A 20697-nucleotide genomic window follows, 5' to 3' on the forward strand; every position below is an offset into this window, starting at 1 on the left:
CTACCATTGAACACTCGCTTTTGTTCAACCTTGTTATTATACCATTCATTCTCATCCATTGCTACTGATTTCAATGGACTGGTCATAATTAAATAAAAATAAAAAATTATAAAAATAAAATTAAAATTAAAAATTAAAATGCATGTGTTCACAAACATATTAATAAATTAAGTATCAATTCTTAGACATAACTAATAATGCAAAAATATATCCTAAATTAGTCACTAATACAAAATATTTTTTCAATTTAAATGATCAAGACCATAACAAATTCAAATATAATGAATAAATATAATGAATTCTCTATTTATGTTTGTTAAAAGTTGAGACTGAATTGCAAATCAGAGTACAGTACAGTATATTATAGAGTACGTAGTGAGTACTAAACTATATAAGTTAAGAATATTTTTTTTTGCTTTTCATCCCTTCTAAAGTATACTCTTTTTTTTTTCTTTAAAAATCGCTTCATTCTTAATTTTTGTATGTAAACAGTATGAATGCAATAAAAATGTATACTCCATTTACTCAATCTTTCTTTGAATGTGCCTTAATCCAGTATAAATAAACATCTTCCACACAATCACAAATTGTTAAAAAATTTATAACCACCTTTTTTATAGTTATCATAAAAATGGAGAAATTTTTGACATGATTAATTATGAGTCATTTTTTCTTGTAATTTTAAAAAAAAAAATAAAAATAATACATAATTAATTTAATAAATGAAAAAAGATGCAAAGAGATAAAAAATAATTAATAAAAGTGGACAAATAGCTGAAAAAAGAGAATGGAATAAGAAAGAAGACGAAGTGATTGGAAGTTATGCGGATTAGGAATAAGAAAGCATAAACCGTGGTAGCCAACCAGGTTTTATGCTCATAGCTTTTTTTCATAGACCGTGGTGACCAAGCACTGTTTCAAGTAGCATTTTTTTTCATAATCTGTGCCGCGGTTTATGTGCAACGTTTTCTAAGTATAAACCATGCCAACCTCCCACAATTTATATACAAATTGAAAATTGTGGTTACCTATCATAATTTACATAATAACCAAAAAGGACACTCACGTAAACGAATTGAAAATGTTGCATTTGAGTAAAAAATCTTTACACCCATTTTAATTGAGTAAATTGCCCTTAAAAAAATTTTCAGCCATATAAAATGAAGAAATGACGTATTTATTAGTGTACGTATATTAATATAAATAATAATAGCACGTATCATAATAAGATTTATCTATGTGTCATTTATGTATCAGGTGTCATTAGTACATTGTCATATTAAATAACTCAAATTTGACTTTTAAATTTTTATTCATAACTTATTTTAGTTTCTAAAATTAAATAAAAAAATTTATGGTAACATTTTTTTAAGTGTTACATAAAATATCTTTTGTAATATTTTTTAAGTATTACAAAAAATATCTATGATAATATTTTTTTAAGTGTTACAAAATATATCTATTATAACATTTTTTTAAGTGTTATTAAAAAAGATCTATTATAACATTTTTCATAATATTACTATAGAAGATCTATTATAATATTTTTACTAAATATTATTAAATCTTTAGAAAAATGTTAGTAAAATTCTTTAGTAATATAGAATATATTTAATATTATTAAAATATTACTAATATACATAGATAACATTTTAATATAATTTAGTAATATTTTTTAAATGTTAGTAAAAATTAAGTATATAGTAGTGTTTACGTATATTTAATAGTAAAAGAATATTAAAAATATTATATTTTAAATGTTAAGAATTAACCTAAAATTTAATCCAAATGTTAAAAGACTAAAAAAAACTTTGTCCCGAAAAAATGACTTAGGCTAATTTGTGAATGATAGTGTAAATTTTAATTTATATATACTCCAATAGTTATTGTTCTTTATGTATTTACAGGAAAGGCAAACATAGACACATTAAAGCACAGGTAACATAATGTAAGCCTTTTTTTTTCTCATTGTAGTTATTTTTCCGAAGTTCTGTGAATTGGCCTGGCTATACATATATGTTCCTATCTGGTTTATGAATATAACAAATTAAATTAACAATCACCATCACTAGTCACCCTGCTGCAACGAGATTCATTGAACTGTAATAATGAAAACGATCAATTGAGACATGAACAACATGCCCGCACAATGATTTTTCATACAACATGTGAGACAGGGTGCAATTGGGCACTGACATAGATATTCCCTTATCTTCGTATAACTTGACACTACGTAATTGTTATTAATTTCATGCCCTGCAGTTTATTATTATTATTATTATTATTATTATTATTAGGGGCGAAACTACAAATTTTTTTAAGAGAAGCTAATATAAAAAATATAAGTTAAGAAGAAAAAAATTTAAATTAAAAAGGAACCAAACTGAAAAATTAGAGATTTAAGCATGTATAAATTATTAATTTGAGGGGTCATTGTTCCTCTTTCCATCAACTAGTTCCGCCACTTATTATTATTATTATAGCTAGCGAAGCTAACTAGCATATAAAAATATGTAATTGGTAATAATAGAAGAGAAATGCTAGAGAGTTATCAATATTTATTGTTTTTGAATATTAATTAGGTATTAATGTTTTAAAGTGTAGATTAAAGTATGTTGTTAGATTATTAAATTATAAAAATTAGATTAATGGTTAAAAATATGACAAAAAATAATAAATTCTAATACTCTTTTAATATTTTTCATAATAAAATTAGAAAATATATAATTTAATGTTTAATAATTATTTTTTACTATAGTCATGCTTTAAATATAATTAATTGCAAAAATTTAAAGTAACGAAATAATTCATAGCAAAGACTTCTAATGCTAATTAGGTCTTTGCTATGAAGACTTCTAGTGCTCCCAGCATATAAGGATATCTGGTGTTTCAGTACAGTGGATAGCTACTGTTAACTAAATTTATGGATCCGGGAAAACTTTGGTACATGCCATCTGAAATAACATGACAATCAAGACGATTACCTCACCGTCTGAAAATGCTTGTGGTCCATTATTTCTTACTTTTTTTTTTTTTTAATATAGAATAAAGAGGAGTGTCTACTCTAGTGTCTACTAGTAGACTACTACAAATATTGTTTAAATAATAATAATGATAATAATGTTAATTTTTTTTGGTGATGAGTTTCTTGACTTTTGTTTTTTATGAAAACGAATTGGATATTTAAGCGTTGAATTCCTGTAAGTTCATAAAGTGATTCAATGATCCAGTTTGAGTTTTACTGTTTTAGATGTCACCATGTATTATTGAATTTTTGGCCTAATAATTAATGTATATGATAAAATAAGATAAGATTAAATAATAGTGTAAAATTTATTGTGATTTAAGTTTTTTATGGTTAATACTTGATCATTATATATACATCAATATATGTTATAAAGAAAAGAATCACATTTTAATCTAATTCTCTTAACGTCTAATGAATAAATCCATCACGTGTCATTTCTGAAGAGATTAGACAGAATTTGTGCTCTCAAGTATCAAAGGCTCTCTTTTATTTGGTATTCTAACTTTTTGTATAAATTAATAAAATCTAACAAATAATAATAATAACAACCCTTTTTTTTATTCCTTGGTTCAGAGTGGGAGATCAGGAATTTTGTAACATCATAAATAGCAGCAGCACTTTCAAGTTTGAATAAGAGAGTCAATGTGTAGCACTTTTTTTTTTTTTTGGGGTGGAATATGTAACAATCCGAATATAGACAAGAAGTATATGATTCTTTTTGGGCCCTCGCCGGATGTCTTGACAACTAGTTTCGTTTTTGGTATTTCTTAATAACTAGTTATTGAGCCTAGATTCAAAGCTCGAAGAAACAAAAACACGAGTTTGGGTTGTCACTATGAAATCCAATTTACAAATATTCATTTTAGTAACCAATTAGTTTACTAAAAAAGAAACTGACACCCTTCCCATGACCAGAAAAAAAAAAAAAGGAGACTACCTACACTCTTCTAATGTTATTTTTTTGAATTACGTTGCAATACATTTCAATTATAATAGAATTATTATCAGTGTTATGCAGGTTTTGGTTTTTTTTTTTTAACAAGGAAGCTCAACACAATAAGTGGAGCGAGAAAAAACTAACAAACAAGGAACCTGTAAAAACAAAGAATAGAAACATGTCCCTAATGTTATCTCCGGCATTGCCATCAATAATAACAAAAGGGATCCAAATTACACCATTCTCTATAACAGAGTATAGATTTATGGAACACCTCCTCTGCACCTCCTTCCATGTTCTTGAAAATCTGCCGGTTCCTCTCTAGCCAAATGTTCCAAATAACCGAAAAGAAACATATGAGCCACTTGTTGCGGTCTCCTTTCCTTCTAGCAACACATGTCCAGCTCTCAAAGTGTTCCTTTAGTGAGCCCGGAATAGACCACAATCTCCCAAAGTCAGATAGCCATAGACACCACACCTGCCAAGTAAACTCAGCCCAGAAATAAGTGATGTATATATTCAACGTCTTTTTTACACAGAACGCATATGTTATCACCATGTTCAACAATTCCCAGTCTATGCAATCTTTCTTTGGTGTTCACTCTCCCTATCAAAGTAAACCAAATAAATAACTCCACTCGTGGTGGAACCAAACCTTTCCAAATAATTCTGGTAAAACTGTAGCTGGTAATTTCCTCCGGGAGGGACTCCGAATGCATTACCTGCACAAATGAGTTAGTTGAAAAAATACCTTCATTGTCAAACTTCCACACAACTTTATCTTGCTTATCATGTGCTAGCTTAATAGGCCGTAAAGTTTCATGTAATTAATCCACTAATTCCAACTCCCATTGGTATAACTCTCGCCTCCACTGGAAGTTCCAGATCCACTCTAACCCATCCCAAAACCCACAATCCCCCTATAACAGATCCTTTTTGGTTTAAAATAGAGAAAAGCCTCGGAAAACTCATCTTTAGCGAACCACTTTGTAGCCAAACATCCTCCCAGAATCGAGTCCTCCTTCCGTCACCCACCTCCATAGATAACCCCGCAATCATCTTATCTCTCACATCAGTATCCCTGATCTGCAGCTGACAGATATCCTTCCATGGACCCCCTCTAGCCGGTAATGTCTGAGCCGTTAACATCACATTGGGGTTCAAGTCATAGCAAGAACACGCGACCTTCTTCCATAATGGACACTCCTCTTTTGAGAACCGCCACCACCACTTGAAAAGAAGTGCAATGTTTCTAATTACTGCATCACCCACCCCCAACCCACCCACCTTTTTAGGGGCTTGAACTAACTCCCACTTAACTAACGCCAAACCATTCCTACCTTCCTCCTTGCTCCATAGGAATCTCCTTTGCAACAATATCAACTTGTCTGACATTGCCTTCGGCATCTTATACAGACTCAAGTAGTACACCGGCAAGCTATTTAACACAGATTTAATAAGGACAAGCTTACCCGCCTTATTGAGTAGTTTTGCCTTCCACAAGTTGAGCTTCTCCTCATGTCAATAATCGGTTTCCAAGTCCTGACTAGTCTTGGGTTTGCTCCTAAAGAAATGCCAAGATATCTTACTAGAAGACCGGCCTCCTTACATCCCAAGTAGCTGCACATGTCGGAGGTCCACTGCTGTTCGCAATTGATTGGAATTAGACTTGATTTATCAAAGTTAATAGTCAACCCTGACATCATCTCAAAGCACCTTAGCAACCTGGCATAGTTTCTGATGGTCTCCTCCTCTGGTGGACAGAATAATATAGTGTCATCTACGAATTGTAAATATGATAACTCTATATTGTCCTTTCCAATCAGCAGCGGTAAAATACATTTGTTTCTGACTGCCTCCCCTACCATCCTATGCAGCACATCCACAACCAGAACAAACAGGAATGGAGATAGTGGATCACCTTGTCTCAAACCTCTCTCCATCTTAAAAGGTTTAGATGGTGAGCCATTTACCAAGATCGACATAGAAGCTGTGCCAATACACTCCTTCACCCATGTCCTCCATTTCCAACCAAAGCCCATCTTCTGCAGCACAATATCCACAAAACTCCATTTTACCCGATCATAAGCCTTCTGAAAATCTAATTTGATAATTGCCGCTTTCTTCTTTCTACTCTTTAGCCAGTGCACTGTTTCACATGCAATAAGAGCCCCATCATGAATTTTCCGCCCTTTCACAAATGCGCCTTAGGTCTCCCCTACTAGACCTGGCATGACTGATCTCATCCTCTTAACCATCACTTTGGAAATTACTTTGTATACACAACCAACCATGCTGATTGGCCGAAGGTCCTTGATCTCCTTAGCTCCGGTAAACTTAGGTGCTAGGGCCACACAAGTAATATTGGCCTCAGAAGGTAACCGTGACGATCGAAAGAAGTCCAGAACAGTTGTCATGAACTCCACACCAATCTCATCCCAGTACTTCTTAATGAAATTTATGTTATACCCATCACTCCCTGGAGCCTTGGAAGATTCACAATCCTAGACGACTTCTCTAATCTCCTCCATGGTTGGTATTCTCTCCAGAGCTATCGAGTCTTCTTCATCAATCCGATTTACCAGACCGTCCCTAAAACCCACTACCGGTGATCTCTCCTGGTGATATAGATCTTTATAGAAATCTCTGATAGCAATTTTGATCCGAGCTTGATTTCTTATCAGCCTATCATGAATTACCAGAGCATCAAGTCTATTGTTCCTCCTTCTTGCCGATGCCAAATTATGGAAGTACCTAGTGTTCTTATCCATATCTTTCGCATACCTGGATCGCGACATCTGCTTCCAGTGTATTTCTTTTCTGACATACCACTGCTTGCAACAGCTTACTAGTGCCTTCCTTCTAGCCTCCACTGTATCATCATAAACTCCATTTCCTGCTAACTCGTCTAACTTCCTGATTTCATCCTCAAAATTGGGCAGTGATCTGACAGACCTTTTGGTCCCTCTTTTAGTCGAATCTCCGGAAACTCCTCCGTCCATTCTACACTCACTAGGACTGTATCAATGCGACTGCAGGAGCATCCTCTAAACTAGGTAAACTTACGATCATGCAATGGTAGGTCCACTAGCTGCATATCTTGTACCCAACACTTGAATTCTTCTGCAGACCCTGTTAACCTATCCTGTCCTTTTCTCTCTTCAACCTGTATAACCTCATTGAAGTCACCCATGTAGCATATCGGTACTTGACATACACCAGCTATAAAGCTCAATTCCTCCCACACAACAAGTTTTTCCGCTCTATTATGAGCACCATATACCAAACAAAAAGCGCAAGGAAAATCATTTTTCAATAGGACTCCTTCAACACATAACCATCTCTCCCCTTTGTAGCAATTATTCGTTCTAAACAGCATAATATCCCACATTAACACCAGCCCCTCTGACGTGCCTTCCGAGCCTACATACTCCCACCCTACAACATCGCTCCCTCAAATACGTACTACATCAAACTTAGTCACAACTGACATTTTAAACTCAACCAACCCTAACATATTCAGCTTCTGTTTTGTTTTGAGCTCTTTAACCATACTCAGCTTACCAATCCCCCCTAACCCACTAACATTCCAAGAGCTAAAAATCATTTTAAATCTTTGGTACACACCTTTTTGAGCTTTTTTGGTCTGCATCTTTGCGCCTTTTCTTTCTGCTTAGCCAACCTCCTCTTTTGAGCAAGCGCTTCATTCTGTTCTTGTAGAATCGCCATTATGTCGTCATCTTCATCGCACTGCACTGCTCCGGATTCTACTGCTAGATCCCATGCCCTTTTGTTTTCAATCATCTGCTCTTCTCTTTCCAGAGTTTTCATATCACTAAGTCCCTTGTTCCCGCTGCCGGCATCCATCCTAGGCCCATTATCGCCACCGCCTTCCTCAAGTCTTGCAGCAGCCAGAGGCATAGCGTCTGCTAATTCTTCGTTACCGACTTCTAGGATCTCTTCCCAGCCGACTGCAGCATCCTTCCCTGGAGCTGGCTTCGTCTTCTGGGACTGTCTCTCGTCCCCATCTTCCCTGTAGAAGTCGACTCCTACCATCACCATCGCGGAGTTCATTAATGGCTTGGGGAGACGGTCTGTTGATTCCAACTCAGTCACAAAGTGCCCCGTCACGACGTCAGTTGCCTCATGCTCAGCCCGTCGGTGGTCTTGCTCGCCAGCTCGTCCGCCTCCCTTCCCTCGTGGCCCAGTCTCGTCCGTAAGTTCCAGGTTCTCTCCTTCAAGGCAGGCATGTGCTGCGGTGTTGGATCCAGGAGATGAAGAGCACCCGTCTAGAGGCAGCCCGACCCGACCCAGTCGCCTGGTCCATCCTTCCATGCCCTCCACATCAGTCTCTGCCTCCTGTTGATGGAGCGGCCCAATCTCACTCCCTCACTACTTGTGCCACCTGATGGATTATTGGCCAGCCATTCAGTCTATTTTGATTTTGTTTTTTTCTCCCAAATCCACCAAAATTCAGCCCATCAAATCCATAATCCCAACTAACTGTTTTTTCAGATTCTGCATCAATGAGTAAATCATGACATCCCTTGAAATTTGCTATTCCCTCCCTAACTGAATCCTCTGTTACCTTCCCCGGTTTAATTTCAATTAAGTTACAATAACTCCACTCATTCAAAATGTTAACGGGAATTACCAATCTACCCTTTTCAGCTTCTTCCTCTCTTGGCATCGCCATCAGCCCCTCGACCACTGGATCTCTGCTTGCTACCGGTGTTATCAAATTCAACCTGCTCGTACCCAAAATCTTGCATGCTTTTGGGGGACCAGGAGTGCTAACATCCTCGAGCTGACACTTCGATCCATAACTCTCCTGCCCAACCTCCTTAACTAGGATGTCGAACCCACTAGTACCAACAGTGATGTGAATCCACTCATTGATAATGTCCATAATATAAGTGTCAATTTGCATCCGCCCCACACTGAAGGATAGACATGATTTTGTGGCTTCGTCGCACCCAACAACTTCGTCCCATTGACTACCAATCAGCTTAAACATCTCCACAGACCACGTGTGTAGCGGGACACCAAAACACTCTAGCCATACCATTCGGGTTTCACTACGCTCCTCCTCATCCCATCTCCAGACGCTATGGAAGAACTTCAAAATATTGTTCATTTTAAACGTGAAGGCTTCTTCCGCACTTAAAATGCTATCAAACGTCAGGAGAGCTTTGTAAGCTCCGAGTTCTCGTACCTCCACGACTTGCGGTAAATTCTTGCCTATCATGGCCCTCAGAGACTTATAGTCAATAGCCTTTGTCGTACCGCCTATTAGACTTCTCTGCAACCAGACCAGGTTCTCTTTTGTCACAGGTACTTCCATCTTCTTCGTCCACCCATTGCCGTGAGGGTCCCCTTGTCTCCTCTCTTTCCTCATCTCTTTCACCTCAGTCCCTAGATCCCTTTAGCTAACTTCTTGTTGCGTTTGAACCTTAACCGTATTTTGAACGGCAACTGCCACCTGGTGTCTCTGAGTATTCATCGCTTCCTTCGTACGTCGATACCGAGCTTCTCCTACCGAGACCACTTTGCCTCGTAGCCTCATTCTATTCATTTTCGCTATGGACTTCATGGCTCCACCCTTTGTTGTATACCTGATGAATGCAAAGATGTATGTGTTTCCATTTTTTTGTTTTCTTGATAAGTAAATATCATTTATGCGTCCCGTCCAGTTGAACAAAAGATACAGCTCTTTCTTTGAAATATCTTCAGGAAGATGTTCTACAAAGATAGAAAATAACTCGTTTTCCAAACGATAATACTCTTCTTGATTCCAAACCCTAGGATCTCTGATCAGGTGCTTAGTGATGCCTCTCTCTCTCTCTCGGTACACCAGTTATGCAAGTTTTGGTGTTTTCGAAATCAAAGACAACAGTTTGACGAAATCAAAGTAAGATCATGGTTCATGATCTAAATTCTAGAAGCAGAACCAAATTTCTCTTTTCGAATATCAATTTTAAAAGCGCATCAAAATCTCTAATTTCGTCAATGAAAAAAAAACAAGACAAATACAATACAATCTTTGGCAAAATTATAAATATGCATGCAAAAGACTAATAAACATTCTGGTAATGTATCTTATTTGCACTTTGTATGAATAAACATAACAATGGCACTTTACAAACTTCAAGAATTCGGAATAAATATTAGGGCATTATAGAAAAGCAAATAAACTTTTTGGAAGGGAAGTAACTTTGCAGAAAAATGAAAACTCATGTGAAGTTGATAGGTAAGAACCCTTAAATGATTTGACAAATTTGACTAAATTATCATCTAACGACTTTCAACTATCGACTTCATATGAAATTAATTGTATTTGAGTTTTTATCTTGCAGAAAATAAATTACAGAATCAAAATAAACTAAAGAAAAAAGAAGAATGGAAGGAAATCTACTTAGAGAACTCACAACAAAACTCAAAAAATCGCTAGGATGTGAATGTGTAAAATATGTGTTTTTGGAGCAAATTTCCAATTCTTTGCTTCTCGCTACCAAGAGCGACGAACCCACTATTCGAGAATGTTATGGTGTGCAACCCTTTCTTGTCAAATTGAAACCTCGATGCAGAATTCTTCGAATCCTTGGCAAAAGAACTTTTCTACACCTCAACGCTGTCTTCGATCCCCTCTTCCTTGTCTGAGTGATAATTAATCAGTATACAAGCTTGTTTTGATCGACGACTCGACGTATTTTTTGCATTTATGAGTAGATTTGTTCAGATTAAGCCCGGAACAATTTAGATGATACTCAAACTTTTTAGAGTATATACCCAAATTGGTTCCTAAGGAATTTTAAAGTGGACGTTTTAATCCTTAACTAAAATTAATCACTCTGTTAGTCCTCAACATTTTTTGGCGTCAGACCAATTGATCTTTCCATTAAATTGGTCTGTTAAAGTCTAACGGCGATATCCAACGTGTCACATTGAGTTGGTGACACAGATGATAAGAGACAAGTGGGAAAGCAGACAACGTAGTCCCTGGGGTGGATTGTACAAAAACGACAATGAAAGATTACAAATAGCCATGAAACGACGTGTGAAATCAAAATCTTCTTCTTCCTCTTGCCAAAACCCTAATTAACGAAGGCTATAGTGTTAACAATTGCTGCCGGAGATAGTTGTGGAAGTTCATATCGACAGCGAGTTAAAGGTAGTGGTGACGGCAGTGTTAGCAGTGATTCTGCCCACGGCGGTAGGTTCAGAGTCGCCAAAGGAGAAACTCCAAGATGTCATTGTGGAGCCTATGCCATAGTTGTAGAGTCTGGAACGGAGAAAAATCCGAAAAGACCTTTCTTTGGCTGTCCTTTTTACAGGGTAATGTATTGATGATTTTAAACTTTTTTTGTATGTCAAACATGATTTCTGATAATGTTGTACTCTAAACCCTTCTATTTTTATGGGCAGGAGAAAACTCCCCACTGTGATTTCTTTGTGTGGTTTGATAGGGTATTTCAATGTGATGGTCATGGTAGAGAGGATGATGATGCTCTAGCGGAGAAGGTGAAAAAGTTGAAAGAATTGCTTGATGCATTTGAGAAGAAGAATAAGAATCCCGTTGAGAATAGACGATGGTTCGAGTGCTGCAGTCCTGTGTTCTTTTTCATACTAGGATTTATGGTCTGTCTTCTTGTAGGTAGGATTTAGTTAGTTTAAGGAAGATTTTATCTTATGTTATATAGTGTAACAAGTAATTACAGTGTTATCTTTTGTTTATGCAACTCCAATCTGTAGGTGCTAGGACAAGCAATGAACGATGAGTAGATGAATGATGAGTATTTTCTGGATAAAGAAAAGTTGCATTAGAAATGGAATAAAATCAGACATACTTAAATCCAAGTACCATACTTGCATTCCATATAACCAAAGTTTAACAAAAAAAGGTAGCTAGTCTTTACGTTTCTGCTATGAATATTAAGATCTTCCAAAAAAAAGGTGCAGTGACATACACTATCAACATAATAACCAAACATAGTCAGACTACGTTGTCTCAATAAGATGTACTAACAACATAACAAAATATGACAAAGTTGTATTAAACTCATAAAACTACGTTGACACAGTAGGATCAAATCTATTTTGGAAGCCTTAGTCCAGGTGTTGGCATGAACTTGAAGATTCTTGAAGCTGTGCCAGAACTTGTAGCAGCAAGTGTTTCAGGTGATGCTGACTGGATAGGCCTCTGTGGTGCTTTGGAGATGGTTAGGCTTGGAGAAGGTGCTAGAGCAGATGGTGGGGTAGGTGCTGGAGTAGAATGTGGCCTCCTAATTGGTTGTTTAGGTCTTGGAGGCCTAAATGTTGATGGAGGTGCAACATGGCTTGAACTATTAGTTATCTGCTCCTAATAGAACACAAGATAAACAAATCATTAGACATTTTGATCCCCAACTAAATATTTTATCTGACATACAGATCCCCAAATAGATAATTTATTAGGCAAATAGATCCTTAAGTATTAAGCCAATCAGTCACAATCACATTGAAGATCACATGAATGCAGGCAACATGACAACAATATGATTACAACAAATTCAACTGAGATTATACCTGTGGCAGTGGTTGGGGTGCTGTTTGGGAGACTTGGACTTCATCTTGTGATGGTGGAGCAGATGAAGTATTTTTCTTTGCTCTTGGCTGTCCATTTTTCTTAACCTTTGGGGGTGGTTTAGGCCTTGGTGGTCCCTTGCATGTCTTTGCATTGTGACCAGTCTGACGACATTTTTGGCAAGTGACCATGAATGTCCTTCTTCCCTTTGTTGCATCTGGTGAATCCTCTACAGGATCAGGTTTTCTCTTTTTCTTCGTTGGGCACCCAGGAGGTCTCTTAATGGTGGGTGGCTCCGGAGCCAAGAGACCGGTCTTTTTCCAATACTCCTCTGAGTTGACTGGTCTGATTACATGTTCATACGTGGCTTGAAATGCATCCATTTTGAGCCAAGGGTGCACATAAGGTTCTGGTCTATCACACCTCTTTTGTATAGCTGTCAACGCATGAACACATGGAATTCCTGCTCAACATTATCAGGCAGTAACATAACATCAGCAAAAAATCTAATTCCTACTCAAGATTACATGTTAAACTCACAACTCACAAAAAATGAATAATAGGCCTAATCACCTATTAGTTGCCACAAGTTGAAACTACAAGTGTGCCTTCCAAGATGCATACCAACTTTCTTTAAATGTCTTTGGACTTCGAATACATTATGATCGTTGTCACCAGTCCACTGAGCTGTCCAGAACTTAGTATCTTTCATAATATCTTCCATTTTTCTCTGCTGAATTGGTGCCAATACTCCAGTGTAAGTGCTTAGAACCTTCTTATGCTTAGCCATTCTCCTCATCAAGTAGCAAAGGATCTCTTCCAACATGGTAAGAATGGGTTTTCCCCTGTAATGGTTTATTTTGGCGTTCCAAACTTCACTCATGTTGTTTGTCACATTATCAAGCTTGGGCCAATGGCTGAAATGAGCTTTGGTCCAGCAAGATGGTTGAAATTTTGCAAGATAAGCCCATGCACGCTCATTCATTCTCTTCAACTGCTGCATGTGATGCTGGAATTCAGCATCTGTGGTACTCCTTGCACATGCCCAAATCATATTCTTCAACCGTTTATCCTTAAACCTTCCTATAAAATTTTTCCAAATGTGTCTTACACAATTTCTATGGTGTGCATTTGGCATCACCTCCTGCAAAGCAGGCAGCAAACCCTGCAAGATAGGTGCATGTAGTGTATAAAAGACATACAAAATCTAATAGCATACAAACTTTCAAATAATCAGACACGTAGCTCCCCAACAAAGTCATTTATCAGACACATAGATCCCCGACTAACTCATTTACCAGGCAAATATATTCTTATTTAAACAATTTATCAGACACCCTAAACCTTAATAACTTCCTCAGTCAGTAATGTATCACAAAGTTGGTAAGTTCAAGAGTATGATACTTATTCTAGGTTCAGGAATATGATACTTATTCTAATCATTCCAACATTATACAAAGCAATTCACCCACAAAGTATATCTAAGGATTAGTAGATAATTTTGAGTACATTATTATGAATGAAATTAAGTCTGACTTACCTTCTGTTGGTCAGAGATAAAATTCCAGCCTTCCACTGTGCATTGACCCAAGTCCTCTTGCAGAAGTTGTAGAAACCATTTCCAATTTTGCTTCGTTTCACTATCAACCACCGCATAAGCAATCACATAGAAGTGATTGTTTGCATCCTGACCGACAGCTGACAACAGTTGCCCCCCATAATATCCTTTCAAATGGCATCCATCCAAACCAATCAGCGGTCTGCAGCCAGCCTTAAAACCCCTTTTACAAGCCTCCAGGCAAACATACAACTTGCTGAACAATGGTGGTGAATCAGGAATTGTTGGAATTAATTCCAATAATGCAGTGCTACCAGGATTACTATCATGTATCTCTGTGAGGTAATCTCTCAATCTTCCATACTGTGCCCTCTCATTCCCAACATACCTTTCTCTAGCAACCCTTAATGCTCTATAAATCATCTTGTCACTGCACATGACATTAAAGTCTATCTTTATATGATCAAAGGCTTCTCCGTGAGTCAAGTGAGGCTGGGTCAATAGCCTTTTCTCTAGTTTATCAGCAACCCAGTTCTGGTCAGCCATATTAGAACCGAATTTTCTTGCACAAGTGTGTTTGGGATTGTAGGTCTTAACCTGGTAGCACCCCCTAGCACTGTTCCAGGCACAATAAATCAGCCGTGGACATTCAGTTTCGTTGCTATCACTCTTACCCTTCCCTTCAGCCCCATTGATTTTTGGTGCACCTTCTGTAGCCCCTGCTTGCTGACTCACATCTGTAGTGTGTTTTGATCTTGATCCCTCACTAACATCAACAGTAGCTTGCACTTCATCTACTCCAGAGTTATCAGTTACAGTGGCCCCCCTCTTTTCCTTACACTTGGCCTTGAACTTTGCCTTTGCACTCATAGCCTTCTCCTCGCCATTTGCACACTTGCACCTAACTCTCTTCTTGTCATTTTTAACATAAAAAATCATCCTCCCTTCAGCAATAGTGTAATCCTTTAGAGCTTTCTTGAATTGTTCAAGTGTGGTAAACTCCATGTTCAGCTGGAGTTGAACTTCACCAAAGGCTGCCTCCTCATTGAATTGAGACCAGTCAAAACCATCTCCCTCATTATCAAATGATTGAGGTGTATCAAAACCCTCTGACTCAAAACCTAGACCATCAGACTCATCACTAAATATCTCACTATCAACCTTCCCTATACCATGTCCAGCAGTAGAAGTAGGCCTGTCAGTGTAGTTGGGCCCAGCTGTGTTATTGGGCCTGGATGTGTGGGTAGGCCCAACAGTGACTTTAGGACCAGCATTCTTCCTTACATTTTTTGCAATTTTTTTCTTGCCAGCCTTCTTATCTCCTTTGTCACCTTTTCTCTTGGTTAAGTTAATGAGCAATTCATCTTCATCATCATCGGTATCACTCTCAAAGCCTGGAGGTGGGGGTTTATAGGCCTCATCTTCAGCACTTTCATAGCTATCATAGCTATCACCATCAGAGATTGGATCATCAGAAAAGACCTCTGCTTCTCTATCCTCATCAGTGTGTTCTTCATTCATGCTATTATTACCATCATCTCCCTCACTGAGATTCATCTCATCTTCTTCTGACCATTCAACATCTTCCATAATTGGGTGGTCAAAAAACAAGTACAACTCATCAGTTTCTTTGTCTTCCCTCTTTGCATCACACATCTCTCTAATTTCTTTATCTCCATAAATAGGGTGTAAGCCTGCTTCCATGCTAGGAGCTCTTGGATCATACCAACACATCTTCTTGAATTCATGGTAGCCGAGTTCTTCAAACAACTTCTTCAAGTCAAAGTAATTCACTAAGTCCAGATCCATCGGAGGAAATCTTTTTACATTGCCATTAAGATACAGAAGTTCACCCTTGTTATCTTTGACAAAGCTCCCCCCATGTTGAAACACAGGGGTAACCCACTCAGTCATCTGTAATTTACAAATATGGAATACCACTATCAATATCAGAAAACTAAACATTACCCTTAATCAGATAAAATTTAGATAACATTTCATCAACACTAAATGTTACTCTAACATCTTTTATTTGGGTAAATGTCATAATCAGCTTAATACATCAATGCAATGTGTTCATCACTTCATATTGTGTCTTTTTCATGTTAACCTCGTAAATGTATGCACCACAACACTTATCAGTAACCCATGTGAGACAGTATCAAAGCATCAAAAACAACTTTTATTTCCAGCAACTAATGGTATTCTAACAAAAACAACTACTACATGATCACACCGTTAAACAATGTCAACAATGATCAACTATACCATCAACAACTTAATCGATAAACTCATCACTATACTAACCTCGACCAGTGGCCGTGGCGAGCAAAACACTCACAGGAAAATTCTTCTGCAATAATGCTGACTCGTTCAAACCCTAGCGTCGACAACAGCAACAGAGGTGGTCGGAGGACTACAGCTTGACGTGGTGGTGGCTTCCTAAGTAAAACCTAGGAGAAGAGAGGGAGTTCAGAGTAATTTTGTTTTCGTGGAGGGAAGGCAAAGAGATGCTTCAGTTTTGATAGACTCTTCCTCTCACAGAACGACGTCGTGCCCTATTCTCAAATGCAGCGTTTTGTATCAATCTGGCTAGGGACCAATTCGTCCGAACGAAACACGTGGAACTTCACTGCTGACTCATCACAGTCACACGACACATCACCTCCTTCCGTTAGTGGTTAACGGAGATGAGAAAAAAAAGATCAATTTGTCTGACGCCAAAAAACGTTAAGGACTAATGGAGTGATTAATTTTAGTTGAGGACTAAAACGTCCACTTTAAAATTCCTTAGGGACCAATTTGGGTATACACTCAACTTTTTAAGTTTGTCTTCTAACTTCTAATGAAGTTTAAAGTAGTGCAGGACAAAATCAAAACTACAATTTCGCAAATGACACGGCACCATCTATCTATATATGCAACAAAGACTACAATGCTGTAAACAAATCTGATATAGTCCTCATTATGCGCGCTTAAACCAGCATCATCCTCTTCAATGCTGTCACCACAATCCTTTTCTTTGTTATTTATTGTTTTTCACTTTAACAACGTTGGAGTTGTCATTTTAAAAGAGGATCTGTATTTTAAAAAAAAAAAGGATAATGATACTATACATTTATACAATAGAAATCCTGAAATACAGAAGTCAAAATTTTCTTCGTAGAACAGAGAATCCATTTGTTTATAAACTAAGGTCAAGATAAGGAGAGACAAAAGTTGGCGAGTGCTAAGAGGAGTGTAATATAAAGAGACAAAATAACAGCATACATAGATGAGAGATGACAAGGATGGGAGAGGGAATTTCAAATTTTGAAGTGGTAGTATCTGTTATGCTGGAGGTGAGGGATCCAAGAAAGAAAGAAAGAAATGGTTGGTTGGTTCAGATTTTTAGAAGATATCGAGAATCTCTAGAATGGAACGGTTGCAAAGAGGGCAGGTGCCCCGGTTCAACCAGACCTCTCGACAGCACACTCTGCAGAACGTGTGTCCACATGGTATGAACGCCGCGCCTTTCTTCCGCCCCATGCACACGCAGCACACCCAATCACCCCCTTCTTCACTATCCCCACCACCACCCCTTTCCCCTCCTCCTTCCGTTTCCTCCAGCAGCCGCATCAGCGACATCCTCCATGGCGTCTCCGATCCCGCGACATCCCTCTCCCCCTCCTCCTGCGAACCCCGCAATTCACGCTCCGCCGCCAATGCCGCCGCCAGATTCATCCCCGTAGAGGGCCGTTCGCATTCGGGCCCGTCCCGGTTCGGATCTTGACCCGGGTCCGTTTCTTGCGGCGGTGATGCGGCTACTGCAGCTCCACCCTCAGGCGCCTCTTGTTGGTGTGCAGCGTGCGTAGTGAGGGTTAGGGGAGAGGGACGGAAAACCCAGGTGGCACCGCAGCAACCCATTCCGGTGAATCTGAAGCGGTCCTTGAGAGTTCTCCTTCTGCGTTGTCCTGTGTGGACAACGCCGTCCATCTGGTCCGTTAAGAGACCCAGAATGGTTCTTGCCTCCGTTTCAGCTCGCAACGATTCCTGCAGCATCATACCCAGTTGACTCATCTCCGAAAGAATGAGATGAGCTACCCCTAGACCAGAGATCTCGCGACGGAGTGCTGAAACAGCATTTAGTTGTGAAAGAGGGAGACAATGACTCAACGGGGCCTCCCTTCAAACGGTGGAGCGTTGAAATACAGAAGGAGAGAAGGAGGGAAGAGGGGGGGGGGGTGGGGGGTTGTGAATTGAGCACGACAAAAGAGAAGAGGGAGAGAGACAGAGAGAGTGAGTAGTCCAAATTTTGGGAGTTTCTACGCGGCCCATTGTCAATTTATTGTTCTTTATTTCCTTCTGTTGGTGCAGTCTAAGTAAAAATGCGCTTATTATTTTTTGTGTGGGGGAGAGTTGAGTGCATCTCACAATGATGGGAGAAGAGATGAGTTTTTCATTGTTATGGTGTGAACAAATCGGTCCCTCCGATTTGTTTCATTTTTAAAATCAACAATCACAAATCGGATGGTCCGATTTGTGTTTTTAAAAATAAAAAAAAAATTTCTGTTGAAATCGGACCGTCTGATTTCTATTTCAAAAAATAAAAAAAAATTAAAAATACAAAACAGACCATACGATTTGTAGTTTTTTTTTTATCAAACAAATCGGACCCTCCGATTTGTACTTTACTTTTTTTTCAAACAAATCGAACCTGAATAAAACACCATATAAAAAAAAATACCTAATCTTCCCATAACAATGTATTACACATATATTTATACAATATAAAAAAAAATTAGCCGTAAAAATGCGATACATGACTGTGACTTACATCACAATGTAAAAAAAAAAATTTACCCTCACAAATAACTAATTAATACTATAACTAGGCTGTTTTATTTATATAAATAAATACAAAAATATTTTAATTTCCTAAATACGTATTATGAGAGGTGAAAATGAGTACTGGACTAGACCAAACTCAAGCTCGACTCATAAAAATTGAACTTGACTCACGAATCACGATTCAATTCATTAACAATCGAGCATATTTCTTAAGTTCAAACTTGAATTATCGAAAACTCATAAGCCGATTCGAGCTCACAAGCTGGCTTAAATAACAGGAACATAATTTTATGTGTATCTATTAATTATAATTTTATTATTTATATATATCCTACATTAAAATTATATAAAAACTAATTGTAAAAATTTAAATAAGAACATTAATATATGTAAATATATATTACTATTTTATATGTATATATATAATATTAAAAGTATAAACTAAATGTATATAGAATATGTGTATTAATAATTTAATATATATATAATATCGAACCAGTTCACAAGCTAATAAAATGAGTTTATCCAAGTTCAAACTCAACTTATTTAATTTATGAGCTCAATTTCAGGTTCAACCTCGGCTCATCAGCTTACGAACTCAACTTATCGAACTATTAATGAGTCGAGCTCGAGTTGGTTCATGAACTAGCTTCACTCACTTTCAATTCTACATATCATAAACAAATTTTGTGAAAGTATGTATAACTAATTCACATAAACTCTTTGTGAAATAAATTTTGTCACCAATTAAGATGTAATACTCACAAAATAAAGTTAGTTATGTATTATTTTTTATATAAGACAAAAGATATTTTTTTAATGATAATATTTATTTGTCAAATTCAAATTCAACTTATAAAAAACTTTTATTAATATTCTTTGATCCGTTTAACTTTATAAATATTTTAGAACTGAGATAACATATGATACCAAAATTATTTGTTGCTTCGATCTACCTTGTTGAATCATCTACATTAATTGAGGACTCGATATCAGAATGCATTCTTTTCAATTGTAGAAGTTTTCATCTAGTTCCTGTAGCTAGTCGTAAATGCATATTCTAATATACAAATTGGCTATGTGAAATAGTTCCTGCTAACTTAAGAAGATAGGGAGCACTACTTTAGTCGTTTATCGGTATAATTATTTACTTAATCTGATAAAAATAAAAATAAATGATCAAATAATTTTTATTTTTGATAATTATTCTCAAAGATTAAATTCTAACCACATATTTCTCCACTCTTATATTCATTTTTCTCTTCCAAATTCTTTCTCTACCACATTCACCATGTGATAATTAACTTGAAGATAAGTATGATTATTCATAAAAATTAAAGGCAAATAAATTCAAATTCATCCAAAGTCTCCCTCTAAGTTTTATATAGGAGGTTTTGGTAATCACAATAATTAAATCAGTGATTTGGAATGACTAACAAGAAAAGGTAAGTGTTAGAATAGTTAAAATGATTTATATATGATTAATACATTTTTATTGATATTTTGATGATGATTAGTGACTATAGATGTTTATGTTGATGCTTGAATAATAAATGAGTCATTGATATTATTTATAAGTGTTTGATATAAATTTTGGATGGTTATACATATATGTTGATGATGGCCCAAAGTTAACATACTCTTGGAGATAAATTATAATTTTATAAAAGTTAGAAATCAAGTAAAGAGCCCATAAAGTAATGTTTAATGAAGTTAATTATATAAAATATTAAAAGATTTAAAGAAAAGTGAGTAAAAAGCTCAAAGATGTCATAAACAAA

The 20697-nt window shown here is 36.8% G+C and overlaps 1 protein-coding gene across 1 annotated transcript; it reads right to left on the reverse strand.

The window, feature by feature from the left end:
- Positions 1-17240: 17240 nt before the first annotated feature.
- LOC112722853 (uncharacterized) lies at positions 17241-18859 on the reverse strand. Its single transcript, XM_025774035.3, has one exon. It carries the CDS (start codon positions 18143-18145, stop codon positions 17477-17479), a length of 669 nt encoding a protein of 222 aa, XP_025629820.1. The 5' UTR covers positions 18146-18859; the 3' UTR covers positions 17241-17476.
- Positions 18860-20697: the final 1838 nt, after the last annotated feature.

Source organism: Arachis hypogaea, chromosome 11 (assembly GCF_003086295.3).
Source record: "Arachis hypogaea cultivar Tifrunner chromosome 11, arahy.Tifrunner.gnm2.J5K5, whole genome shotgun sequence".
NCBI lineage: Eukaryota > Viridiplantae > Streptophyta > Magnoliopsida > Fabales > Fabaceae > Arachis > Arachis hypogaea.